The sequence below is a fragment of the Siniperca chuatsi genome, linkage group LG24 (genome assembly GCF_020085105.1).
Source record: "Siniperca chuatsi isolate FFG_IHB_CAS linkage group LG24, ASM2008510v1, whole genome shotgun sequence".
Lineage (NCBI taxonomy): Eukaryota > Metazoa > Chordata > Actinopteri > Centrarchiformes > Sinipercidae > Siniperca > Siniperca chuatsi.
Genome location: NC_058065.1, coordinates 14,155,626 through 14,182,275, shown reverse-complemented (window position 1 = coordinate 14,182,275; position 26,650 = coordinate 14,155,626). Strand labels below are relative to the sequence as shown.

The window sequence follows — 26,650 nt, the reverse complement described above, 5'->3', positions numbered from 1 at the left end:
GTATAAGACATATGCAGCTAGATGGGAACATTTGTGGTGATAAAGTGATGGAATCAACTGAAGAAACTGACATACTTGAATGTATTTGATGGAGGCTTGCTCTGCTCAATGCGTATTGCTCTTTTCAGATTTACAGGGTTCCCACAGGTCCTTGAAATCCTTGTAAGTTTGTGAAAAGTTTTTGAAAATAGACATAAATAGACATGGGTCATTGAAAGTGCTTGAATGTATATTTTGTGCAAGAATAGTTTTTTTTTTACTTAAAGTAACATCACCGTGATAGCACAATTGAGAAGCCTGCTAGTTCTCTGTATGAAAATTCTCAGTGTTGTAACAGTAACTAACCTTGATCCGTGTCTCAAACTATGCCACGTTGGGTCCATGAATTTGAGGGAATTGGGCCTGGAAAGCCCTTGAAAATTCCTTGAATTTGATGTTTGAGAAGGTATGGGAACCATGGATTTAAGATTTTACAGACAAAACATGATCAGTTTATAAAAGATGATGCATTGTTATGGATGAAACTACCCAACAGTATGTGTGATTAGCTGCACCTCAACCAACTATAACATTAAAGTACCACTTACATATTAACACTTAAATTATAATCATCCAATAATATGACAATATTATATACAGTATAATAATGCTGGCAGGGGCAATTCTGCATAATGAGTACTTTTGTTTCCTATACTTTAACTTAAGTAAGTAAATGTTTATATTTTTGCTTCTTTTACATAAGTTAATGATTTGAATACTTCTTCCACCACTACCCGCTACCTACAAGTGTGACTCATTAAATTAATAGTAACTCTCATCGGTCATGCTGTGGGACAACAGACAGAAAATCCTCATTGTCAGTGCTTCAGTCCCGCTAACTCGGCCGTGAAACTGATTTGTATTATGAGCAACTGGGTTTTATGGGGAGCGACAGCTGTGACAGCTTCCTGTTCTGACCGTGTTGGCCTCCTTGAATATCATTGGCCGTTGTGCCAAGCTGGGCGGGCTGTGGTAGGAGGGCTGTCAGCACTCACAGGGCATCGCCATAGACATAAATGATTTCTGTTTTACATGTATTTATGCCTACAGATACACTTGAACATGTCTCTGCTCAGGTGTATCATAATTCCCACCTAACCGCCTTTGACAGACAAGACAGATCAGTCAGTGTCGGATTTTTCACAGATTAAGATTAATTGACATTGCGAGGTGCAGAACTGTGTCAGCTTCCATGCCCATCAAAAGTCCATCAAAATGAAAACACATCACACAACTCCTCTCCAGTACACCATGCTTTATTTTAACAAACATTTACGACTATCTTGCCTTCATCAGGGTAGTATCTGAGGTTGACCATTGATCAGTCATGGGACAGGGACCAGGTGTCCAATGTCTGATTTTGAGTGCCATCTTCTGGCGACTCAGATGAAGTTCAGGTGCAGAGGATCTACAGACTCTATAAATGAAACCACACAGAAACTGAAAGAAAACAAAGAGAGGACCTGTTTCAAAAGGAACCCAGATAGGGAGGCTGAATTCATTTTGTCCATCACTAGATATACTAAAGTTTCTAAAGTTGTTATTTAAAAACATTTAACAAAAAGACAAATTAATAAAAACCTGAAAAGCCAAGAGTAATGCACACAAGCTTGCACACAATGGAACAACACAACTAACCCAGCTTGGTTCAGCCATCCACATAGAGGTAAAAAAAAAAAATACGTGTGAGAGGAGGGATTTCATGCTTCATTCACAAAAAGGCAGTCATTTATTTAACATGTCCGTGTGGAAAGGATATGAGAGAACTCAAAGAATAGTAGGACATAAAGTACTATAAGATGTAAAATCGATCTATCCAGTTGCTGCACATTTCATGGAAATGAAACAACCAGTCTATATTTTTAACATATATATTAAATATATAGAAATTGAGAAGGGATGTTTGTCAAAGAGAGGGAGAGATTTAGAGAAGTTGCTCCTAAAGAGGGAGCCATTTTGGGTTTCTGAACTGGACAAGGAACTAGAAGTTCACTGGATTATATTTGTTCTCAAAGAACAGGAACTGTTTGAACACAATCGGAAATTTAGTTTAAGGATGGATGTGTTATATATATATATATATATATATATATATATATATATATATATATATAATATATATACATACGAAGAGATTTGACTATAGTGTATTTGGAAAATGAGGTTGAAAGAGTGTAGAATGTGTTGCTTTATGTTGAAAAATAGATATCCAACCCATTTCCCCTCTGATGGGTTCTGAAAAGTTGATTGTAATATTATATGTTTGTATTTCTGGCCAGTTATATTTCTGTTGTATCCCCTAGGAGTAAATATGGTATTTTGTAACAAGTGTTTTTAAAAAGATGATGGGAATGTTTTGTATACATAGTATCAGTGAACTGTATATAAGGAAACCGGCAACGGCCTAAAACACCACCCTGATGAAGGTTTGACAGCTCCAAACATTTGGTGAGGTGAATAAAACATGGAGAGCAGATCTGTAAACAAATAGTCGTATCACATGATATGATGCTATCTAGTTGGAAGAGAGTGCATTATGAGCAATGTTTTCTTTTCATATACTTCAGCCTGTTTCAAAAGAACAAAGCATGATGCAGATAGACAGGAAAGAATCAAAGGGTCAATGGACAGTGGAGGCTCCCTGATGAAAGACAATAAAACAGCTAATAATTCAAAATGTTTCAAAAAAAACAACACAGACTTATTGCAGGATCTGGAGCACACGGTTATAATAAGATTTTAAAGAGCAGCAACTTGATGAAGACGAGCTTTATGTCAAAACGATATTTGCTGCACTTATTAAAAGCTCTTACTATAACCATGTGCTTCAGATCTCATCTTCCCCGATCCTGCCCCAGTCGTCACGGGTTTGAGCTTTAGGTTGGCTGATTGGAGACTCCTTCACCTTTACAACACAGACTTATTGTTTTGCATGCAGAAAATATGACCAAAGCTTATATATGTTTATAGATACAGTATTAACTGTCTGTTTTTTTTATCCACTGAACACATTACCACGTTTTGCTTTGGTAACATAAATCATATTTCTAGCCATGTCATTAAAGGAATAGTTTGACACTTTGGGAAATACACTTGTTGGAGTTGGATGAGAAGATCGATGCCATTCTCATCTCTGTGCTCTAAATATAAAGCTGGGGCCCGCAGCTGGTTATCTTAGCGCAGCATAAAGACTGGACATAGAGGTAAACAGCTAGCATGGCTCTGTCTGAAGTTAACAAAACTTTCTTACCAGTACATCTAAATTTTGTTTTGTAATGTTTAGTCCTCGACCCTTGCCTTGTAGGTGGTAGTGGTCCGGCAAGAATCTCCCGCCAAGAAATAGTCTCACAAGTAACAGCTAGCAAAAACACAAGTAATACTTTTTACACTTTGGTTTTTGTACAGATTAAACAAACAACATATAACATGTTAATTAGTCAACTTCAGAGGTGGAAGTAGTCGGATTTTGTTACCCTCTGAAGGAGCCAGGCTAGCTGTTTCCCCCGACTTCCAGTCTTTATGCTAAGCTAAGGTAACCAGCGGGGGCTCCAGCTTAGTGCACAGTTAAGAGCGTGACATCAATCTTCTCATCTCATTCTCGGCAAGAAAGGGAATAAGTGTATTTCCCAAAATGTCAAACTATTCTTTTTAAGTCACATTCTCAGCACAGAGTTCCCCTCTGGCTCAGACAAAGCTGTCCCTGCTGAAGGTCCGACCGGTCTTTGTTGTCGCTCTGGTTGCTCGGCTCTTCCTGCCTTCATAAAACAGCGGCGGCACCAGAGTCACTCTGGACGACGAGGCCGGCAGCATGTAGGTCCGTCTGGTCCGGGCGGTGGCGTAAGTGGCTGGTCTCTGTGGCCTTTTTGGAGAACTGCTGACATAGTTGAAACAGGATACATGGTGAAGTTATTTATCTCAACCTTTCTACTCATGCACTTACTGCTTTTTTTGGCTTTGATATGGTCCACAATACAGGTAGTCACGGTCAGAAATATAGATAATACTGTTTAAGTGAAATATAAGAGTTGTTACATTTACCTTGATGGTAGGCCTTCTTTTCCAGAGAAGTAAGTCAGCACCGTCCCTCCAGAGAGGAGAAGGATGGAGCCTCCCCAGCCAATGAAAATTGCAGCTCCAAGTTCATATCTGAACAGGAAGTATTGAGGTATATCAAGAGTTATGGTTTTGTTTTTCTAAACCTTTTTTTATCCTTATTTTTAAATATCTTGTAATAATGATCATACTCACTTCTGGTCCATGAAATTTGGATCCAAGAATTCTCTTATGACTTTGTTGGCCCACCATGAGTAGGTGATCATACCACAGAATCCTAACGGAAAATGTACCTTACTTTAAACATCCTGAGTGCATAACATTCACACACGTTTAATACTCAAAAAACAACCAAAAATACTTTTTTTTACCTGACACCAGGTAGGTTATACTGCCTGCAAAGGTCACCCTGGCATTGGCAATGTCTGATCCACCTATTTTAGTGCATTTCATCCCTATGAGTGTGAGGACGCCTCCGAAGAAGCCAGTGATAACGGCACAGACAGCGAGCGCTCTGCAAGCGTGTAGGAACGCTGAAAGAAAACAGGTAGCAAAAGCTTTAAAGTTTTTTAAATAAATGAACAAAATGAGTATGCTAAATGTACCATTAGGGCATTTAAAGCACTTTACCTAAAGCAATTTCTATTAGTAAGTGTCTCTTACTGTGCTGTGTTATCTAAACAGGAAATCTTTGTCACTGCAGTTGTCTGGAAAATATTCAGCTGTAGCCACAGAGCTGCCACCTGTTACCGGTTCATTCTGTGGCTGTAATAACTGTCTACATAGCAGCTCTTTATTCAGTAGAGAGAAATATAGAGTGGCTGGAATATTCAATGTTTTTTTATGTTTTTTATGAATATATTATTTTGGGGTGGAGGCTATGGTTTTTTTTCCACTAAGTCAAGGGGAATGTCCAAAGAAAATATGAATAATGCTGGGGAGGGTCTTGCTTTTTTATCAAATTAAATATATACAATTCAGCCCCCCTCCCAACCCCAATAATTTTCGCACAGTCCCTAGATCTTCTATACTGTTGAGAATTAAAGCTTAATTTAAAAAAGTCCAATTCAGAGAATCCTACCAGGCAGGGCCAGCATGGAAGGGTATTCCTTGCAGTCGGACACCCCCGTGGTGTCTGAGATGCAGTCTTTCCACAGGTTGGAGTAGTAGTTGGAGGTGGTCAGCACGACGCTGCCCACCTCTGAGAAAGTCCAGTACTCTGTGGGAAGAGTGGAACACACCAGGATCCAGCCACACAGGCAGGACACGAAGCAGCCGATCTCCATGTACATCACCACCTTCCTGTACTTCATGGTGAGTGCTGCTCCTCAAGCAAAAGCTAGTAGAGATGAAAAACTATCTATCTGTTAAGTATAGAGTAACGTTCAAGTTTTAATAACTTCTCACTGTGGGAAACTGGACTGAGCTCTCCCTCTATGTTGTTGCTGATGTGTAGGTTTCAGCCCAGCAGTGTGGATGTTTGGCTTCTGTTTCATCTTATCTTTTAGACAGTTTTGCCTAGTAAGCATCCTTCATGTTCCCAGCACTCAGGCAGAAAAGGTGAAGGATTACGTCTTGCTGGATCACGCTGCCATTGTAGTTAACCCTTAAGTTTTGTTTTATTTCCTCATTGTTGCAAAGTCAAGCTTTTTTTTTTTTTTCATTGTATTTAACAATATTTTACAGCTGGGGTCTCTGACACCTCAAACAGAAGTCATTTTCTTCAGCATATGTATAAAAGTCATGAAGTATCAAGCTGATAAAACAATATTTAGTTTAGGTAAAGATGGTCCAGGGCCTCCAGAACCCCAAACAGAACATTGGGTTAAACTCACACACAAGCACACCATGTAATTTTTAATCCATGTCAGAGCTCCTTTTTGGGGTAAAGTTAGAAAAATGACAGAGAATGGAAACCATTTTTTCATCGTTTATTTTTGTATATACATAGCTAATTTGGTAGGCTATTATTTCTACACAAGGCTTTGGGCTTTATAATAGAGTACATTTGAAAAACAATTGTTGGGTCAAATTGAATTTCTGACCTCAGTATTTCTGAAATCCTGGTTAAGGCTCTGATTACACAATCACAACAGAAGCCATCGTGTACACTTTTGGAGACATTTTACCTTTTTTTTTTTTATGGACCATAGATGCGCCTTTTTCATCTCAACACTTGTTTTTCTTCTTTGTTTTCTCTCTGATGGAGGGAACTATGGGATGCCTGCTGCAGAGAGAGTATTGTATCCAGTCAGAAACAGCAACAGTAACAATACATTAGTGAGTATTGTATTGAGCAAGCAGTTGCACAGTGAACTTTACAGCCAAGTAAAATGAGGAAACTCCCCACCAGGCCAAGGTGTAGGGGTGGTCCAATTTCATATCTGAAGAGATAACCATTAAAATTTTCTTCTGTCTTGCATTTTTTGTGACATTTACCTATTAATGAGTGTTATTTTAAGACCACGTTACCTCAGTTTTGATGGATCTGCTTTGCTGTGTAAAAAAAACTGCTGTCACTGTGTTTCTATATAAACAATAGCCAGCCACATCTGATACACCTGCATGAGGGAAATCCAATGACACAATGGAAAAAACAAACAAGACGAACCAGTGAGTGGATGTTCTGAGAAGCTGCTTTCACAACAACTGAGGGTTTGTAATTGCAAACAAGTCATACTCACAGCCGACCAGATGGAAAGCAGATGCTGTTATTAAAATCCTGTCGTTACTTCTCTGGTCTCCACCAATGTGTGTTCATTCCATTCTAAAAAATGTGAGCACTGTGCCAATCAAGCCGACGCATAGGCCAATCATCAGAAGGCCCCTGACTGCCTGGATGTATGCCAATAACAGACAAACACACATCTGGGTCATAAATACATTCATTCATGGCTCAAATGATCTGTCACTGACTTCTATTTTAAATTCTTTGAGCATTGGAAATCAAGGGAAATCAGTGATTATTTGTCTGTCCACAGCAACCTGAAGTCTACACAGTTCACCAGAGCAGTAAAGTCCACAGGTCAGACCAGTACCAAGTACCACTACTGAGGAACCCCCTTGACCCCCCCTCAAGTGATTTAGTATTGCACTTCCATAAAGTTGGGGGACTCACAAGAGACAGATAAAAAAATAATTGTAAATTAAAATTGAAGCAGCAGAGGTCGAGATATTTTTTGAACAGACAATTTTTCACATTTTTATTAAAGAATTTGAAGTAACACATATCCCAGCAATTAAGAAATCCTCAAATTTATACAGTTGTTGCGATTTTCCTTTTTAGATCATTTGTATGTGGTTTCCAGCATTCCAGCATTATTCCTCCCGAAAATTGGATTTCAGACAATTTAAAATTTTACATAATTTATCATAAGTTTGCTTTGTAAAAGTGTTACAGGATTGCCAAACATGATGAAATTAGTCTTGCTTAAATTCAGAGATAGTTCAACTCTCTCAAAAGCTGTTTCAAATTCTTACTGCAACAAAATAAAATGGTATCATCTGCAAATTAATTAACATAGGAAATCTCTTATTCAAGAAACAAAATGAAAAGAGAAACAGGAGCACCCTGATCATACACATTTACACAAACAGGTTGACATTTCAGCTAAAACCACTTTTGATAACATTTTTGATGTTAGTAATCTGATTAATCATTTTTATGAAATTTCCCAGATTCTTAGATTTTATTATTTGAGCTATTATCCTCAGTTGAGACACTTTCTCCCTGCAATTTACCAAGTTGAAGTGCATCTGGTGCATTCTTGTGTTTGTTTCGTTTAACTCTTTCTTGCCTACCTCCAGTGGTCCATAGCAATGGTGCAACCCACAAAGCCCCAGCCCAGTATGCAGAGCAGCAGGCCCAGGATCTGACCCATTCTCCCCCACATCCGTTCAGTTTGGTAAATAGAAGAGCCTTCACCAATTAAGTACAAATAGTTACTGAGATGTTTACTTTAGTTTTGAATGTGTCTACAACACTTTAGCTTTTGTAAAGTTAGCAGTCAATAGCTAAAAGTCAGATAACTTAAATTCAACTGGAAAAGCAGAGCCAATAATGCCAGATGTGAAGGTCTTTAATGACTTCCTACCTTGTAAAGGAAGTAGTCCACCAGTAATAAAAAAAAGCCAATTTAAAAAGCCACAAGCGTTTTGCTTCACATTAAAGCTCTAGAATTCCAGTCCTGTTACAGCAGCTGCTCGTGTATTTGTGTGAAGGTTTGAACAGCAAAGCAGACACTGTTTACTGTCAACTAGACCTGATTAGCCTGGTGGAGTTTTAGTTGTGGTTTTAAAGGCTACACAAAGGCTGACAGTACTATTATAAATTGATGGATACCTTAGTTACATGTTATATTGCATGAATATATATTGTGTCTAGTAAGAGGCTAGTTTTGTTACATTATAGATGATAAACATGAACAACAGGCAGCAAGAACTTTACACAAATTGATTCAGTAAAAAAAGATTTTTAAAACAAGGATTTGTCACACAATTATGAATACAAAATACATACCACTGAATTTGCATTTTGCAAAAGATTCAAAAATTGAATAGAAAAGCATCATACCACCGGTTAATCAAATTCATTAATATGTGTCCTTCACATAATGACTCACATTTATTCAAATATAAGAGTTTTTTATGAACGGTGTAGTCTCACTCCTTGAGCTGCCTGACAACGACAACACTGTCCGGCTGCTGCTGCCAGTGCTGCTGCTCCTGGACTCGGACAAAATCGATATGCTGGACCTCGCCGAGAGGCCGGACTCCGACCCCGACCCTGACCTCGACCCTGCAGACCTGGTGGTTTGCCCCATCTTCAATGGCCGCCCTGACTTGGCCGTGCGTCCAGATTTGGATCTTGAGAAAATGTCAGACACGTCTGAGCGTTCAGACAGTTCGGACACAGAGGACACTTTGCACAGAGCAGTGGTGACCATGTTTTGCTTGGGGTCTGGTAGTGGCTGGACGTTGATTACCCTGGAGAGAGAGACACATTGTTAAGCATGACTAGCTGCTGAATCCCTCTTACTTAAAAATTAAGCAGAAAATCATTTGCTGCTATATATGAGCAGTTCCAAAACCTTGGAAAAGTTTTGTTTTAATGCCAGGTTGACTGGTGGCCTAGATGGTGTCCAAGGTCATGTTGTCAATCAAACTAGACATCAGTTATGTTATTATAACATCTGCTTGCTAGGTTATGTTTGCGCCTCTGTTGCCCTATCAGCAGCAAGACGTCTCAAAAACGTATAAGCAGATTTACATCGACTTTGGGTAAAGTAGTATTAGGGTAAGTTAGAAACATTGTATCCTGAGTGTAAGAGCTGCAGAAGTGGTCAGCACTGGTGTAGATTTGTGCTCTCTGAGCTCCTTCTAGTGTTGAAATTAATCCGTAGCATGCAGTTTTTTCTTTCCTCATTTAATCAAAAAAGCTTTTAAAACGCCAGACCTCTGTTTGTTTACACCAATGGCTTTAGGGTTGTATTACATGATGAGAGGGAGTGTACCCACAATAAACAGCTGAACACCCCCATCTTTAAACTGCTCAGTACTGACAGAGCCTTGTACATTTTAGATAATGAGTCATTCCACATGGGACGCTGGTATTTATTGAGGAAGTAGAATTATTTATTCACTTGCCCTGACATTTTACAACAACCACATGTGTTTACACTCACATGTCCTCTCCTCCACAGAGTGGCGTACACACTGACCACAGATAGAAGAAACCACCAGTCATTTGAAAGATCGAGCCAACCCAGCCGAGGAACAGCGGGGTGCCAAGGTCATACCTGTTGGTATTAAAACAGAAAGACTGTGATCTTAATATCTAAAGATTTATGTTTTAGTCATCCTTGCTGAAACAGGTTAAATAGTTACATTTAAGCCTGTTAACTTACTTCAGTCCATCAAAATCAGGGTTGAAGTATTCTACTGAGACATACTGTGCATAAACAGCATACCCACATGTGGACAGCAAACCTGAAGAGAAATCATGTTGACAGACAGGAAAAAAACATATTTTAGGGATTACTATTGGTGCTTTCTAAAAATATTTATATGCAAGAATTGTTTTGGAAACTGTAATTAGCACTATAGGTTATAGATTTTCATGCTTAAGAGGTCCAAAATTGTATTAGTTAACTATGTAATGTAGCCTTTAACAATAGAAAAAGACATGAACTCTATATCGGTGTTTACCAACATGGGGGTTGGGACCCAAAGAGGTGACAAGATAAATCAGAGGGGTCACAAAATGATTAGCAAGTTAGGAAAGAAAAAAAAACATATTTTTGACATACAATTTTTTATTTATTTTTTTTGGAGATTTTCATCTAATCCATTTTGAATTGCTGTATAATTTTACCTCTCCAGGTCTCTAAAAATTATTCACACACAACTGGTCACAACAGGTAGATGTAGGCAACCTGTGACAAGGGGTCACAAGAAAACACTGCTTTATTTTAAGGGCTCACAAACCAAAAAGGTTGGGAAACACTGTATATCATCAAAGACTATATGATGATATTGCAATAACCAAATTCCAGCCAGTACCCAGATAGAGATATTAGGGAAGATTCCCCCTTTAAGAACATTCTATTTCTATCTATGTTCAATCTATTTATTGCAAAATACTAGATGTTTTAATGTGATTTTACTATCTACTGTTTGATTATGTAGAAACCAACCCAGTTTGCAGGGTAATGTGTTGAAAAAACATGTAGTTGTTATAACAAATCCAAAAACTAAGCTAAAGAGGCATCTTGCACTGATTTTAGGTATCTAAAGATTGTATAATTTACATAAAGAGCACTGTCTAACAAAGTGCATTTGTTTTTTTAATAATTTCAGATTTACACTGAGTAAAATAATAATCCTTTTACTTTTATCAAAGGTAATGGAATGTGTGTCTTTTAATCATTAATCTAAACGCCAACAACAAGACAATGCTAACATGCTGATATTTAGGAGGTATAATATTTACTATGTTCACCATCATTGTTTAGTGTGTTATTTGCTGATTAGCACTGAACACAAACTACAGCAGAGGCTGATGTCATTAGTTTTGCAGGTATTTGGTCATAAACCAAAGTATTGCACACATTTTGATCTGATAATGGTGTTAGAAGTTAAGACCAAGTCTGACTTTGCCATCCCTAGAGCCATGCTGCTAGAGTAACTAAAAATTTGGGATAAGTGGCCTGGGGACAAACCACTAGAGGGGCATCTTTCGCCAGATATAAATTACATTGTTATAAATATTAGAAAAATCTGTTTTGTTGCTGTGTTTTCCAAACTAATGTATAGTCCACATAAATCTCCCTAATTGAATTACCACAATTATTTTCTGTGTATACATGAAAATCACACAGATCCTTAAAAACCAACAAGGACAATTAAATCATGTTACCAAAAAATAAATTTTGCTGCTGTGCAGAATTCCAAAAACACAAGCAAATAAAATGGATATTTACAAATGGCAGCATTTACTGCATGTAGGTAAGCCATAGACGTATACCAGAATAACCGCAGATAATTAAAACGCGTTATTTCAGTGTTGTTCAGAGGCCTGGTTGGACGAAGTCATAAAAGTATAAACTGTCTTGTCTAGAATAAATGATAAAATGGTAGTTTAATTGCTACAATTTCTATTTGAATGGCCACACAAGACTGATTTTAAATGCTGATATTCTACTCTTTACATGCACAGCTTGTACATATATCTGCTAACTGTCCTCTTATTAAAACTAGACATTACCGCTGATTATGTGGCACCACCCGCCGGTGTAGATCTTCTTGTACTTTGACCGGTCTTTACCCCCAATGAAAGTACACTCCATACCCATCAGACTGAGCACAAAGCCCATCATGCCCAGGGAAAGAGCTGCCATCAGCAGGCCTCGCACTATCTGGATGGAGCCTGGAGTCACACAGCAAGACACAAATAGACATTAATGAGAGTCTAGATGTCAGTGGAGCTCATGACTGAATAGTTGAGACAGTAGGTTAGTTAGATAGGGTGAAAAATGTGTTACCTACCCTCCACAGACCAGAGCACAGGGTAGTCGTAGCAGTTGCTGACAGCAGTTGAGTCTGTATAACAGGATCTCCACAGGCTGGACCAATACCAGGCCACCTTGATGACGGCGGAGCCCCCCATGCCCCCAATGGCGGTGATCTTCCAGCCCTCCATGGCCAATGTGCAGGCCATGAAGATCCAGCCCAAAACTGTCATCAGGAAACCCCAGATCTGGACCACACGAATCTTCATCTCGGGGCTTCTTGTGAGTTGATCGCCAGTCTAGATTTCAGAGGAAGCTTTTGCAGTAGGTTATTTTCTCAAGCTTCTATTTTTAATCCTTGATCACTCGTCCACAATCCAATTTTGATGCTTTTCTTTTCTTTTTTGCTTCAACTTGAAATGGCCGTCCCTTACTCATGCAGAAGACGTGTACATCCTGAGCTGAACGTCTAAATTCAAACAGATGTCAAAGTGGCCACCTACTCAGCGGCTCTTCTCAGAAAAAGGAGAGGACGAGTGCATCACAGGTACAAATCAGGGGTGTGCTGTTGTTTTCCAGGTATTACTGTACATGTGGGTGAGAGACAACAGTTGCACAGGTTCCCATGGGCCACAGCTGAATCTGGACTGAGAGTGCTCACCTAAGCATGTATCTCATATTACCAAAGCAACTTCATGCCCCCATTGGACTGTTCTGGACTTTCTCTCATGTGCAGATTATATTATTATTATATTTCACTTTCTTGAAACAATGTTGTTAAATAATCCTGCAATTACTGGCACTGTATTGTACTGTAATTCAGTTAACGGCCAATATATTAGCCTAATTGATCCTGAAAATTTGAAACTTTTTGAAACTTGATATGAATAAATGTCTAATTAAAGGGGTATTCCAGCAATTTGCACTTCCATAAAATTCGGGGACTCACAACAGGCAGATTAAAAGAAGAATGGTCAAAATTAAGGTCAAGATATCCTGACCTTTAGTCTCTAGTTTTTGGGTCAAGCTCCAAAAACACCGGCTCCTACATTTCCCACAGTGCAATTCAATAGACATCCAAACACACACCTCCTGCTAAGTTCAAGATGAGTCATCAAAAATATAATGGTCTACAGGAAGTGAGTTAAAAATATTTTTTACATAAAACAACAGATAACTGAACTTTAATACACAGAAACAGAATTAGAACTATTTTTCTATTTCACTGTCTTTAAAAAGCTCCCTTCAGAGCCACACATGACATTATACAACTGTTTTCACTGGGTGAATAGTCTCTTTGTAACAAGTAAACTGAACGTCCTGTGTATATTTGGCAGAGTGCCCCTTTAAAGGAAACAATCTGGAGCACTAGAAATTAAATGATAAATCACAAATATCTCTCAGTTCACGTGTACATATTACGTCATTGTTTAGGTTATAATTTTAGCATATATACAATAGATGTACAATTATATCACATTGCTTGAGATTTGACCAAAAACAGTGTACATTTCTGCATTGATGACCTTTACATGTTCCATGAAATATGTAATAACACTGCTGCTATGACCTGAGCTGCTTGAAGCATCATTCTCGACTTTGCCTCAGGCTTTAAGCTGCTAGTTATTAGCAATTTTACCAAGACCTCACTGTGCTGTGGGTCTCATAATTACAGCATAACTTCTTTGTGCTGTTATAATTAGAGTTAAATCTGAGGTAATGAGAGTTAGGGGGAGTGATGAATGTTCGGCGGGGATGAAAGAGCTCCTCTTTGTCCTCTCGGCTTATGACAAAGTTATTGGTAGAGGTAGGGAGATATTGGAAATGGTGGATTGCTGGGTAGCCTTAATGTGTATGGTAAGGGATTTTAGCATGGCACTAAAAAAAAGAACCAAAAATAACAAAGGAATGCTTATGTGACCTGAGCTAACCAGGCTTTAAAGAAGTTGCAACAACAGCCAAGAAAACATAAGCACAAATAACAAATGGAGTCAAAGTTGTTGCTATATTTTGCTCGTGTGGTCTCTTAACAGTTAAGCTCAAAGGACACAATTTCAACTAATACATATTGTGAAGTTTCCTCAGATCTGTCGACCATTAAATGTGCATTAATACTGCCTGGGCATTGTTGTTTGCACTCAGACTTCAGAGGCCAACAAATATGTCAGTGGTTCCCAACCTATTTCGTTTATGACGCCTTCTTGCAACAGCTCATCAGCCTGAGGATATAAAACTACACAATTAACATAATAGGCAAGCGCTCACATTTTCTACTTACATTTTTCTTTTAATTAAATCATTGGCAACAGCTCACTACACTCATGGATGTTTCAGGTGTGTGTGTGTGTGTGTGTACTAGTAGCGTCCATTCCTTCCTTTGTTAATACTATACAGTATTTCACAGGGAAAAAAATGCAAAGATTACAGAATGATCCAAAAAAATAAACAGAACTTTGCGTAGCAGAATTTGAAGTTTAAAATGTCTACTGGAATGATTGGCACAAACTTTTATACAGACATTCATGGTTCCCAGAGGATGAATCCTAATGACTTTGGTGATCTCGACTATTCCTCTAGTGTTCAGCAGGTTGACTTTTCTGATTCTGAATGAAATGTCTCGACAACGATTCGATGGATTGCCATGAACTTTGATGCAGACATTCATGTCTCCCTCAAGATGAATCGTGATCACTTTGATGATCCCTTTACTTTTCCTTTAGCTCCAACATCAAGTCAAAATTTCAGTTTGTCCATTACTTTGGTTTATGACCAAATACCTGCAAAAGTAATGTCATTCCCATCAGCCTCAGCTGTACTTTGTGTTTAGTGCTAATTGGCTAATGTTACCATGCTAACCCACTGGATGATGGACATGTTATATATAAAAAAAAATTTAAAAATTCTACGTAGTCTTTGCTTTCTGCCCTCTTAAAGGAAGTTTTTCCTTGCCACTGTCGCCAAATGCTTGTTCGTGGTGGGATTTGTTGGGTCTCTGTAATTAATATTATGAAGAGTACAGTCTAGACCTGCTCTATAGGAAAAGCACAATGAGATAACTTCTGTTATGAATTGGCGCTATATAAATAAAATTGAATTGAATGTTAAACACCTGCTAAACATCAGCATATTAGCATGCTGACATTAGCATTTAGCTCAAAGCACAGCCTCACAGAGCTATTAGCATGGCTGTAGACTCTTGTTCGAGGCCTGGGAATGTAAAACTATATAGTATTTCACAAGAGTAGAGAATAGTCCGAAATATAAACAGAATTTGGTGTAACAGAATTCTTTTTTTTCCTCATACTACCCAGGTAATCATCTCACGACTCCTTAAATGAATCTTATGACCCTCAGGTTGGGAACCACTTATCTAGGTTAGCTGCTCTTTAAGAGGTGCACACGGTAAAATTGAAGGGTATTACACAATTTATATAATTATTATTTTACAGGTAGAATGTTTAAGAACCTCAGAATACTCCAAAGACATACCAGAGACAATTTAGAAATGATTAGATATCTAAAGCACTGTGAAGAAATCTATTTTCAAATGATGCTTTAAGGATTTCTAATTGTTCTCAGTATTTTTGAGGTATTAGGTAACTTACAACTAACAACTCAATTTGGATATAACTATTGTGAGATGTCATATATTTTGAAATTTTCTGTCAGTAATTTAAAAACTATAAGCTAGAAGGCATTTGATGCATTACATTTGCAGTTTTAACATCTCTATATGTAACACAGATGCTAGACAGTACAATACCACCATTATATCAGAGAGCATTCTGCAGAGCTCAGGACACCTGACACTTGTTTACGGATGCATGGTACCGGAAAGCACAGGCCAACTGCTCTCTGCCAGCTGGTTCAAGTATCCAACCTCTGGGCCAGGAGGTTTTGCGTAACATAGCCTGGGGTTCCTATTGACAATAATTCCTAGGTGGAGATGGATGGCTGATAGGAGGGGAAACCTCCGGTCGGGCCTCCAGCTCTGCATATCTCTGGTGTCAGATGTGACCTAATGACCCTTGGAGGTGAGATTAGTCTAGGCCAAGGAACCAGAAAGGCCTTCACATGATCCATTTTTCTGTTTGAGAAATATTAACAGATGCAACTTTCAACTGAACGTATCCTCTATTTCCTTAAAGCAACAGGAGAAGATTAACTGGAATTACATCATAGCCACTCGGGTTTTGAAAAGTAATCAATTTTATTATTTTTAAGTTACTTTTAGTTACTTTTTAAAATAATGTTTGGTCACACTTGCATAATTTTATTGCTTCCAGAACAGCATGCTTATAATGTGTCTAACAATAAAAACACATTGGAAAAGAAATGAAAACAGCAAATTCTATGAAAACAGAACTGCTTTAATAAGTATATACCAATGAATTTGCAAACCATCTTATTCCTATAACATAAGCTCTAGCAGGAAGCTCACACAAAAGGTGTACTTGCTATCTGTGTGACATCCTCCAGTTTTAACGGAAAGAAAAGCTCGAAAAATGCTTTAAAATCTATCGCAGACTCCTTTAAATATTGATGTCCAATTGGCCTTTGACTCAAGAATTATAAAATAGACATTGTCCAGTCTGTGTGACACAGGCAGGAAAGGCCAGCTTGTTGAAGGTGACCGGAGAGTTTGAATGGTGTTTTGTGCCAAATCAAATTTCCTGCCCTAAAAGAAAAGCAAGCTTATCTTTTACATATGGGCCATTGACAGAAATGTCCCACAAAGCAGCCATATTTAAAGATGAATCTGGCCAGTGGAAATCAATAAAATATGTAAACTGTCACATGAATTACTCTTTCCAGCAATTATTTTCATAGAGTTGAGCACAGAAATTCCTAAAAATGAATGCTGTTGGCTTTTACTGGTGAAATAGTTTCTGGTGACCACAAACTATTATAATAAATTCCACAATCAACTCATATAACAACAAGAGTTTACACATAGGCATTTCTTCCAAATTGCCTCGACGGCTCCCCTGGTTCCCTGTGGAGGCTGTTTACTGTCTTGCTGTGCTTGTTGCGTGCTGTCACAAATGATGCAGCTCTACTGTAGGAGTATTCAGCTCTGCAAAAAGAAGAAGAGGACAAAAGTTAAGCACCCTTTGGCATATGACTTAAGCAGAACAAGAATTGAGGAAACGCGTGATTTTAAAGTAGGGCTGCAATGCTAAAATGTTGTCTGTAGATAATAAATAAAGCCTGCCAGAGAGCCTCTAAGTGGTTCCAGCTATTTCATTTCTCTCAAAGTAACTTAAATGAGAGCATACTGTCTATTTAAGGATTTTGGTGGACAACCAGATACAATCCCTGAATATGACAAAGTGGTCAACAATCAAATTTCTGGCACCAAATCTTCTCCCTCCTTTCTATTCCTCTTAGGTTTCTTTCTGTATCCACAATATAACAAAAACAAGAGTCTACAGCCATGCTGGCGTCTCTGTAAGGCCATACTTAGGCACAATTAAATGCTAAACATCAGCATGCCAACATGCTGATGTTTAGCTTACCGTCCATTACCACCAACCGACATTACCATCCCTAGAGTCACACAACAGAAGTGTCGATCCCTATTTCATATAAGTAGAACAAAGAATTGAGGAGACGTATGATTTAAAGTACGGCTGCCTTGACAAAGTGGTCAGTCAACAAATCTCTGGAAACCACATGTATCCTTACTGGCCTCAGACCAAATGGTGCTAAATATTTCTTTATATCTTCCCTCCTTTCTACTCCTCTTATCCGCAATATAAGGATATGCTAAACAGGACTGACTTTTCACAATATGATGACCAAGGATGTCACCAAAAGAGGTTGGCATTCTTTGCCTGATGCAACACTTCCCTATAGGTGCCCTCAGTCAAGGTGACTTTCACTTCGAAAAGGTCCTTATTACTCAACTGTAACAAAGGAAACATTCAGCCGTCAATGGCCACATAACTAATCAAAATGACCATCATATGCCTTGTAGGTTAAGCAATTATGAGACAAGATGTTGAGAGAAATTACTGGATGTTTTCGACCGTAACCGTCTCTCCATTGCAGTTAAAGTAATTATTTAAATTGCCAGATTGAGTTAGCAACTCAGTGCAGTTTAGAGTCCGTCCAAATCAGATTTCGTCTAAGCCCTTGTTGCTGATGACAGATGTGGGATCACATTGTTAGCATCCAGCATGTCAGAAAACTCAAGCAACCTGCCTGATACTGAAGCCTTCAGACAGGGAGAGACAGAAGATAAGTCCTCCAAGGATACACAGCACAGATCCAGCCCAGCCGATGAAGAGAGCAGCTCCCAGCTCAAACCTGAAGCGTTGAAGTGGAAAAACAAAAAGAAATGTATGATTGGAATTCCTTTCATCTGAATGTGGGTTTGATCTGCTGTCAAACAAATCGTCCTTTTAATCCTGAAAACTTACTTCTGGGCAACAAAGAGAGGGTCAAAGAAGTCAGTTGTGATCCTGTGAGCATATATGGAGCATGCAGTCATGCAGCAGAGGCCTGCGGAGAGAAATGCGAGGATTTCTACTTAAAATTCTGACTGAAATCAAAGCAGAGAACACTAATTCATTCCAAAAGGCTTCCTAAGATGCAGCTCAAGTGCTACAATCCGCATAAATCCAGACATAGAGAAAGGCAAGCAGCATAGGTTTTACCGCTGAGAATGAAGTGGAAGCCCGAAAGGATGGTCAGACGAGCCTTGGTGGTCTCTGAGCCTCCTATTTTCGTGCACTTCATGCCTACCAAAGCGAGGATGGCACCAAAGAAACCCAGACATACGGCAGCGATCATCAAACCCCGACACACCTGGATATAGGCTTCATGACAGTGGCAGAGAAGAGGGGAGAGTGTGTTAAATTAGTGGTTTCTAATCTTTCTGGCTTGTGACCCCTACAAATAAAGCAATGTCGGTTTGTTACCCCTCACCACAGGTTATGGCCTTAATGTGGTCATGGTTTGTGAGAAGGGATTTTTTCGTTCTTGGCTGTCTCATTTTAAGAACATTTAAAGGCCCAAAGTGGTGGAAGTATCCAGAGTTTCCCTTATTTTAACACATTTTAGAGGCCTGAATACGTTGATTTCACTCATGTTTGTATGCTAAATGTGAATCTATAGCCAGCAGCTGGTTAGCTTAGCTTAGCATAAAGACTAGAAACGGGGAAACAGCTAGCCTGGCTCTGTCCAAAGGTAACAAACCTCTATAGTTCACTAATTAAAACACATTATATCTTGTTTGTTTAATCTGTTCCAAAACCTAAGTTTAAAAACCACAATATAAGCTAAGCTTACAGTGCCTTAGCTGTAGCTTCATATTTAGCATACAGACATGAGAGTTGTGTCCATCTTCTCATCTGACTCTCGGCAAGAAAGTGAAAAGGCGTATCTATATTTTTAGAAGCCTTAAGAGGTGATATAATCCAGTATTCCACCTAGTTCAACCATATTTAGTGGCTAGAGGAGGTTAGTGGCTATTTACAATATTTTATATTTTATATTTTATTTATATTAACAATGGATCATATGACTACTTGTATGTGAAAGTTGTCACTCACAGAAATACCACCCGCAGTTCTCCTCAGCTCTAAGGAGCTTTAAAGCGTATTTTGGCTCGTTGTTTTGGTTTTCAAGCTTGCAACTTTACTGTTTTGGTTCACTTCTCTGCTCTCATAGTGCCGCAGTAGACAGCTGTTTTCAGCGTTAAAGCTCTAATAAACCCACAGTACTCTACCTGCCCAGTACCAAACAGAAGACAGATACAGTTAGCCACTAGGTGGTGAACATAGTGGAGGATTTAGCAGCTAAAGAGCCAGATATTATTATATATTGTGTAGAGATGAAAACAGAACTAATAGAGAGCGAATATTGGACTTCACCAGGTGGACACAAACACAACTCCAAAAGAAGTTAGCTTTCACAACTTAAAAGGTGATAATACTGTTTATCAATGGTGTGTTCACAACTTGTTTCTGCTGCCCCCATGTGGCCAAATCAGTTATTGCATGTTTAAAGTTATTTCACTTATTTTAAGGATTTTTAGAGGCCAGAGGAGGTGAAAGAATCTATATTTCACAAAAAAAAAGCTTTAAAATTAGATTTTTTTCTTTATCCCTTTAATAATGCGGTGACCCCTCAGATTTATCTTGAGACCTTTTGGGAATCGTTGCTGTAAACCAAAGACTTGGAGGAAAAGGACAGGAGTTTAAATTTGTGCTGTAGAGCACAACACCTACTGTATATGTACATGTTCTTTTCTCAACAGCAAGGGACAACAGATCTTGAAACTGCATGAATATCTCAAATTGCCTCAAGACATTAGAATTAGAAACATCTACAAGCAATTCCTTTCCTTATTGTTACTGCAAGTAATGGGAAGTGACAAATGACCTCTGTATGACTGCATGACTTTCTCAGATTGCTTCATTTGGACACATTAGGAGGTTGTATCATTCCGGCTTAGCTCATTCACTGAAATATGCCTCTGGTGGCCTTTAACTTTAAATGTTGTGGTTGTTTGTGGCCTGAAGCCACAGTCAGAAAAGGAAATATCAAGTTCCAAATGCATTTGTTTACAATGGTGGTCATTCATCCAAAAACAACAGGTGTTAAAGATTTTGGGCATCAGTGCTTCGGTCAAATGGATCGTAGCAGATGCACAGTTCCTCAGAAACACGCACAAAGATAGACATATTTCTGACTCTGACCTCAGAACATCATACACTGCTACAGCAACAACAACCGCGGTCATCTCAGAACTCACCATCCAGAGCCAGCATTGAAGGAAAATCCTTGCAGTTGGACACACCTGTGGAATCAGTCACACATGTTTTCCATAGGTTGGACCAGAAGGTAGCTGTGGTGATGACCGTCCCGTCCACAGAGGACACCTTCCAGTAGTCTGTAGGCAGGGTGGACGACACCAGGATCCACCCCGAGATGGTCAGGAGAAAGGCAACGATCTCTGTTGCCATGTTGCCCATTTTTCCTGTGGCTTGGAGGTCTGCGACGGGACAGAGATCTTTGCCTCAGCAGTAACACAGAGGAGGTGGGAGGGTTGGTCCAGGACAGGTGCGTCAGCGTTGGCTGTTCCGCAGAATTTTGCTTCTCCTTCACCTGCTCAGTCAAGCACCTATGCCTGGGAACCAATGCTTTTAAGTGCATATCATTCACTGACGCACAATCAGTTGTTGTATATTGTGTTTGCGTGTGGTGGTGGGAGGGTGTGGGGGTGCACACACTAGTCATCACTCCACACAGTGTGCACAGGGTCTGCAAGGGGATCTGCAGGAGGAGGAAGTCTTTAATTGAAAGGATCTGAAAAGTCTTTGACAGAGAAGGAACGCAAGATGAAGGACAGAGATAGGAGATATTTGCTGCACCAGAATTTAGCAGTCCAGTACTTCAAGTCCTCATTATAGCAGCACTAAATAAAGGAAGTGCTACTAGTGAGAATATAATTCTGTACTGGTTTTACAGCATTATGGCTCCATCAAGTGGCAGAAAGGAGAGAAGGTTTCAAGCTATCTGGAAGTGCACTTTCTTGGTCGGTCAGTACTTTGGTCCAGACTGACATATTTCAACAACTGTTTGATGGATTGCCATGAAATTTTGTAATTATGCATTATCCCTTAACTTTTCATCTAGCACCATCATCAGGTCAACATTTTAATTTGTCCAATACTTTGGTTTATGACCAAATAACTGTAAAACTAATGAGCCTCAGCTGTACTTTGTGTTTAGTGCTAATTAGCTAATGTTAGCATGCCAACACGCTAAACTAAGATGGTGAACATGATAAACATTATACCTGCTTAGCATCAGCATGTTAGCATTGCGCCCCACTGTGCCTAAGTGCAATCTCACTGGCTGTAGACTCTTAGTATTATTTCTTTTTTTCAGTAGCTTTGGTGAAGTTTATTTGTACTACTACCAATTGGAGTAGCAGACGCTAGACATTTAAACAATTTATCCAAAAAGCTTTTAGCTATGTATTTCAGCTTCTCTGCTTGTGTGGTAGTTTCCATGTGCTCTCAATTGCATCATGTGGTGTTAAAATGAGACTGTGTACTTTTTGAAAGAAGAAATAACACATTTTTTTCTCTTTCAAATTAAATTTTATATGAGTAAAAACACACCCTGTCTAAAGTGAACACCCTCAGGGGTTTTGCTGCTATAGCCTTTAGTTGGTCTGGTAGAACCTGTAGCTAATGGTGGCTAATGTTAGCTAGTGTTAGCAAACCTTAGATAGATAGTGCCATATAACAGACATTTTGCTGACTTTATGACTCTTCTCTTCTTGTGCTAGTTTGTTTTTACCACTTGACATTGTAATGTAATTGTCACTTTTGACCACAGTGGTCATTGTTCAGCAAAAGTTACCTAAAGTCATGCTTTAACTTGTTACAGCTGTCTGTGCATTTGGCCCATTGTAGCTGGTAGTTTATTTGTTATTGTGACAAAAATGTGTTAAAGATCACACCACCATTTGCAGTGGTGGAAGAAGTATTCAGAACATTTACTTAAGTAAAAGTAGCAATACCACACTATAAAAAAACTCCTACTCATTCCAAATTGTATTTAAGTAAAAGCACAGAAGTATTGTCAATGGAATGTACTCAAAAGTGAAAGCACTCATTGTAGAATGGCCTCTGTCAATGTTAAATTATTATATTATTGGGTCATTGTCAATTATGCATTCACATGTAAGCAGCACTTTGATGTTGTAATTGATTTGCCTTGGAGCTAATTTTAGCTGCTACAAAGCAACTGTTGGGTGCTTTAATCTATAATAACTGGTCAAAAACTGATATATGATCAGTTGTTGGTAACATCTTAATCTGAAAACTGACACACAACACACACACACACACACACACACACACACACACACAAACACTAGCACCATTTCTTACAGTTTGTAATGTTCGTGTTCTGTGCTGGTGCCCTTTGTTGTCTTAACAGCACACTTTGTGATTAAGTTGACATCATTTGACTGTTGCTGTAGAATAATATGATTTAATTTAATACTGTAATTAAATGTAAGATGACCAGAAACAAATCAGAAAAGCCAAAGCAAAAAATACGCCCTGCAGGCTGAGTTTCTGTATGATATGACAACATTTAGTGGAAAGACAAGCTAATTACAGACTGAGTGGCTTCTTGTGTGTCGTGTCTCAGCTCTGAGCAACTATTTCATCATAACAATGGGATTGAACTTTGAGCAATTAGTTTTAAATGGGGAGGAGGGAGAGATAGGAAGCATGATGGAGAGAAAGGGCAGAGAGTGACAGGAAGGTAAGTCAGAGGAAAAACGTAATGGTGAAAAAAGGTAAGTCAAAAAGTCACTGACAGGCAGTCATAATTTTACAAGTAAAAATACAACATGTGAAAGCATGATCAATCCTCTGAGCAGAATGAGGTAGAAAGCCAGGTACTAATTCATTACATTCCTAATCTTGTACTGAAAAACTGTTTTATTGCAGAGCCCAAACAAGGATTAGATCTAATCTCTCCTTGTAAAGAAAGGGATTGTTTCCGGGACGAATAATTACCCAAAACATTTCCAGACACTGTTGTGCTGTAGCTGCCCCCATTGACCCTCATCCTGGGACAGTTTCTGGGGTCATAAAATGGGCACAGGTACAGTGTTCCCATAGTCAGCAACCAGGAAAACTAAACCCATTTGTTTTCCTGTCAGTAAACGACAGTGAGAAGGTGCTGAACGCATTGTTACCTAAATCTCTAGATAGTTGATGCCTTGATGGCACGTTTCCATGGCCGCTGTTGCTGAGCAGTCTCAGAGGTCCTAATCCTGTAAACCTGCTAATGAAAGGGGAGCAGCTGGAACAGGTTGTTATCTGTGTTAACCTGTTGGTGACATCCCATTAAGCCTATGAGTGTGATAAACTGATGATCTTAAGCTTTCCATTGGCTGGGAAATCACTAACTGTTAATGCGGGACATAAGCAGATATCTTTCTTGATTACCTTTTAAACTAACTTTTAGTGCAAATGATAACTTTTATCTCAAACTCAGTCTAGCAGGATCAATGTTGAATGTTAAAAAAGCAGATATTGCTTCTTTGCAGCTGGTTTAGCTGGTTGTTAAGTAAGATGGTAAGTAATAGTTTAGTAAGTAAATATGTTTGCAGACTGCACTGTATGATACATTTGAGTTCAAGGAGTTGGCAAAAAAAAGATCTTAACAGCTTTGTAGAATCTAACATGTGCACATGCTGCCAAATCATTATTAATTATTTTTTTATCTTTTATTTGATCAGGAAGGCCTCGTTAAGATTAAAAATCTAAAAAGAGTGCCAGGATAGACAGCACTAACAATGAGTTTCACACAAACAACATAAGACAGATAACACAAAATATTCCACAAATAAACAGACAGATTGAAAAAGAAATGCGATTATACAATCATGACTATAGTTTCCAATACAATCATGTACAAGATTTCATCCTAAATGGCACCTTGAAACAACACAAGAGCTGTCTAAAACCATGCAAATAAATTAGACCAATATACAACAATAACTTCAAGAGACAACACATGAGAAAGTCCACCACTTTGGGTCAGACTGAAATATCTCAACAATTATTGGATGGATTGCCATGAAATACTTTTTCAATAACTTGATTTGTGACCAAATACTTGCAAAACTAATGACATTCCCATCAGCCTCAGCTGTACTTTGTGTTTAGTGCGTGTTAGCAAATGTTAGCATGCTAACGTGCTAAACTAAAAGGGTGAACATGGCAAATATTAAACCTGCATGTTAGCATTGTCATTGTGAACATGTTAGTATGCTGATGTTAGCATTTAGCTTAAGCACTACTGTGCCTACAGGCTGAGCGAGCTGCTGCATGGCTGTAGACGCTTAGTCTTGTTTTTGGTTTTTTTCTCCTTATGTTCTCAGTAGCTTTGGTCAAGTTTACATTTGTGCTACGAGCACTTGGAGTGGCAGAAGCTGGATATTTCAATAATTTATCTATTACATTCCGTTATGTATTTCGACTTTTGTCCTTGTGCGCTAACTAGTTAGTATTTTCAACTGCATCATGCGGTGTTAAAGTTTAATTGTGTCGGGGAGGTTCACTGTATAAGTCTGTGGTTTCTTGACCTCGCCTGTCACCTCTGTTTTACATCTTTTATCTGTTGTTATGCTGTTTGTAAAAGTAAAAAATAAAATCGGCCCTGTCATGTTGTATCTTTTGATATTTCCATGCTGTTTTGCATATACCGTTCCTGGTGAAGCGACGGAATTCAACTGACAGCTGTTTTCACACAGTGCTACTTATAACAGTTTACTCCATCTGAACCAAAACATTAAGACATGCTGCATAAACCTTGTAAACTGTTATTAAAATGAAACAAATTTAGCACTTGTGCTCATTGAAGGGAGAAAATGTGATTGAAAAAATAGGCCTATCACACGGCTGGGATAGCATGGGAAAGCAGTGTTGAGCCCCTGCAGATGAATGTTACTGGGCTGAGTTCAGCTGCTTGTAATAATCTCCTGCTGGCTTTTCTCCTTCAGCCCCTTTCCCAGTCGGTGCTAGCTAAACATCAACAGGAGGATCATGTGCGAGGTGTGAGGGCCAGGGCCACTCCAGTCTGTTATCATTAGATTGTCAGTGTCAGGATAATAGTTTACCTTGGTTACATGTGACTGGATTTCTTTGAAAGTTTCAAAGGGAGTTTAGTGCAGGGCGGAAAGGGGGGGGGGGTTCTCTCTACTCTCTTCTAGGTCTTTTATTTGAGTGCAGGAAACACCTGCAGTGTGTCAGAGGGCATCTCTCATCAACAGCCTGCTCTTTATTTATAGGATATCCTCTCTGTGTGTACATCATGTGTCTCTGTGTGTTTGTGAAAGGGACCAGAAAGCCAGGGAGAGCCAGAGAGCAAAAAAAAAAAAAAAAAACCAACAAAAAAAACCCAAACAAACAAAAATTAGCTTGAAGGGAACTTTAATGCTGTTATTTAGTTTGCCATGGACTAATTATGATTAGAAAACTGCCTAATTCTTCCAAGTTGCTTTAACTCATACTAGGATTGGCACACTACATTTCCCCTTATCAAGAGTGACACATTTTACTTTGTTACCATGAGATAGTCAGTCAGTGAGGCTGCATGGCTGTACAAGTTCATTCTGCAGTAGTTCTGATAAGATTGCCGCAGAACACACACACCTTGAACAATGAATAAACATAATGTATTGTATATGTCATATTGAAACTTCTGTGTCTGATAGTGATGTTAATTTCTGGTGTTTTTAAACTCCTATAAACACATTTTCTTCCTTACTTGTGGAACAGTGTTTTCAGGTTTTGCTGTCACATTTGAAGTAGACTCGTATTTCATTTCACATATTGTAAATTGTGACTGTATATCGTAGCCCCATTCTGATAATAAATCCAGCCCTCGCCTGTACTGTACTGTACTGTACTTTTTCACAATAATTCAAGTATGACTCAAATTAGTTAATGCAGTCAATAGTATGTATTCGCTGTCAACATTCTAAGCCAATCGTGTGAACG

The 26,650-nt window shown here is 38.8% G+C and overlaps 3 protein-coding genes and 1 long non-coding RNA gene across 10 annotated transcripts; 1 reads left to right on the top strand and 3 right to left on the bottom strand.

Annotated features, from left to right (window-relative positions):
* Positions 1 to 1,279: 1,279 nt before the first annotated feature.
* cldn10d (claudin 10d) lies at positions 1,280 to 5,405 on the bottom strand. Its single transcript, XM_044188258.1, has 5 exons — positions 5,174 to 5,405; positions 4,464 to 4,625; positions 4,288 to 4,369; positions 4,078 to 4,185; positions 1,280 to 3,913 (listed from the first exon to the last, which is right to left on the bottom strand). Exons 1-5 carry the CDS (start codon positions 5,403 to 5,405, stop codon positions 3,724 to 3,726), a joined length of 774 nt encoding a protein of 257 aa, XP_044044193.1. The 3' UTR covers positions 1,280 to 3,723.
* LOC122872269 lies at positions 4,103 to 13,011 on the top strand. 3 transcript variants are annotated; one of them, XR_006377060.1, is made up of 9 exons: positions 4,103 to 4,204; positions 4,474 to 4,639; positions 5,250 to 5,406; positions 6,302 to 6,372; positions 6,635 to 6,705; positions 7,900 to 7,997; positions 9,795 to 9,883; positions 11,851 to 12,383; positions 12,544 to 13,011. It is a non-coding gene; the product is annotated as an uncharacterized LOC122872269 (long non-coding RNA). The 3 variants fall into 3 exon arrangements; XR_006377061.1 differs by lacking the exon at positions 6,302 to 6,372; XR_006377059.1 differs by lacking the exons at positions 4,103 to 4,204; positions 4,474 to 4,639; positions 5,250 to 5,406; positions 6,302 to 6,372 and having other exon boundaries at positions 6,635 to 6,747.
* cldn10e (claudin 10e) lies at positions 6,009 to 12,370 on the bottom strand. Of its 5 annotated transcripts, none has more exons than XM_044188255.1 (8): positions 12,139 to 12,370; positions 11,858 to 12,019; positions 9,999 to 10,080; positions 9,777 to 9,890; positions 7,894 to 9,078; positions 6,777 to 6,927; positions 6,565 to 6,653; positions 6,009 to 6,319 (listed from the first exon to the last, which is right to left on the bottom strand). In XM_044188255.1, the coding sequence occupies exons 1-5, from the start codon at positions 12,368 to 12,370 to the stop codon at positions 8,721 to 8,723; spliced, it is 948 nt and encodes a 315-aa protein (XP_044044190.1). In that variant the 3' UTR covers positions 6,009 to 6,319; positions 6,565 to 6,653; positions 6,777 to 6,927; positions 7,894 to 8,720. The 5 variants fall into 5 exon arrangements, with proteins under 5 accessions (XP_044044190.1, XP_044044191.1, XP_044044192.1 ...); XM_044188256.1 differs by having other exon boundaries at positions 6,009 to 6,316; XM_044188257.1 differs by having other exon boundaries at positions 6,009 to 6,653; positions 7,894 to 8,011; positions 8,187 to 9,078.
* A 3,352-nt stretch (positions 13,012 to 16,363) lies between the features above and the next one.
* LOC122872268 (claudin-10-like) lies at positions 16,364 to 26,648 on the bottom strand. Its single transcript, XM_044188260.1, has 6 exons — positions 23,839 to 26,648; positions 20,866 to 21,240; positions 18,764 to 18,925; positions 18,527 to 18,608; positions 18,309 to 18,413; positions 16,364 to 17,178 (listed from the first exon to the last, which is right to left on the bottom strand). The coding sequence occupies exons 2-6, from the start codon at positions 21,083 to 21,085 to the stop codon at positions 17,049 to 17,051; spliced, it is 699 nt and encodes a 232-aa protein (XP_044044195.1). The 5' UTR covers positions 21,086 to 21,240; positions 23,839 to 26,648; the 3' UTR covers positions 16,364 to 17,048.
* Positions 26,649 to 26,650: the final 2 nt, after the last annotated feature.

Excerpts from the sequence above, each read along its gene's own strand:
- cldn10e (XM_044188253.1), bottom strand. The coding sequence starts at position 12,370 with ATGAAGATTCGTGTGGTCCAGATCTGGGGTTTCCTGATGACAGTTTTG. Across the intron at positions 12,020-12,138 it reads TGTGCTCTGGTCTGTGGAGG|GCTCCATCCAGATAGTGCGA; the intron begins GTAGGTAACACA and ends GTGTGACTCCAG. Across the intron at positions 9,079-9,776 it reads CTCTGTGGAGGAGAGGACAT|GGTAATCAACGTCCAGCCAC; the intron begins GTGAGTGTAAAC and ends CTCTCTCTCCAG.
- cldn10d (XM_044188258.1), bottom strand. The coding sequence starts at position 5,405 with ATGAAGTACAGGAAGGTGGTGATGTACATGGAGATCGGCTGCTTCGTG. Across the intron at positions 4,186-4,287 it reads CCAAATTTCATGGACCAGAA|ATATGAACTTGGAGCTGCAA; the intron begins GTGAGTATGATC and ends CTTCCTGTTCAG. Across the intron at positions 3,914-4,077 it reads AAAGAAGGCCTACCATCAAG|CAGTTCTCCAAAAAGGCCAC; the intron begins GTAAATGTAACA and ends CAACTATGTCAG.
- LOC122872268 (XM_044188260.1), bottom strand. The coding sequence starts at position 21,085 with ATGGGCAACATGGCAACAGAGATCGTTGCCTTTCTCCTGACCATCTCG. Across the intron at positions 18,926-20,865 it reads TTCAATGCTGGCTCTGGATG|CCTATATCCAGGTGTGTCGG; the intron begins GTGAGTTCTGAG and ends ACTGTCATGAAG. Across the intron at positions 18,414-18,526 it reads CCTCTCTTTGTTGCCCAGAA|GTTTGAGCTGGGAGCTGCTC; the intron begins GTAAGTTTTCAG and ends TCAACGCTTCAG.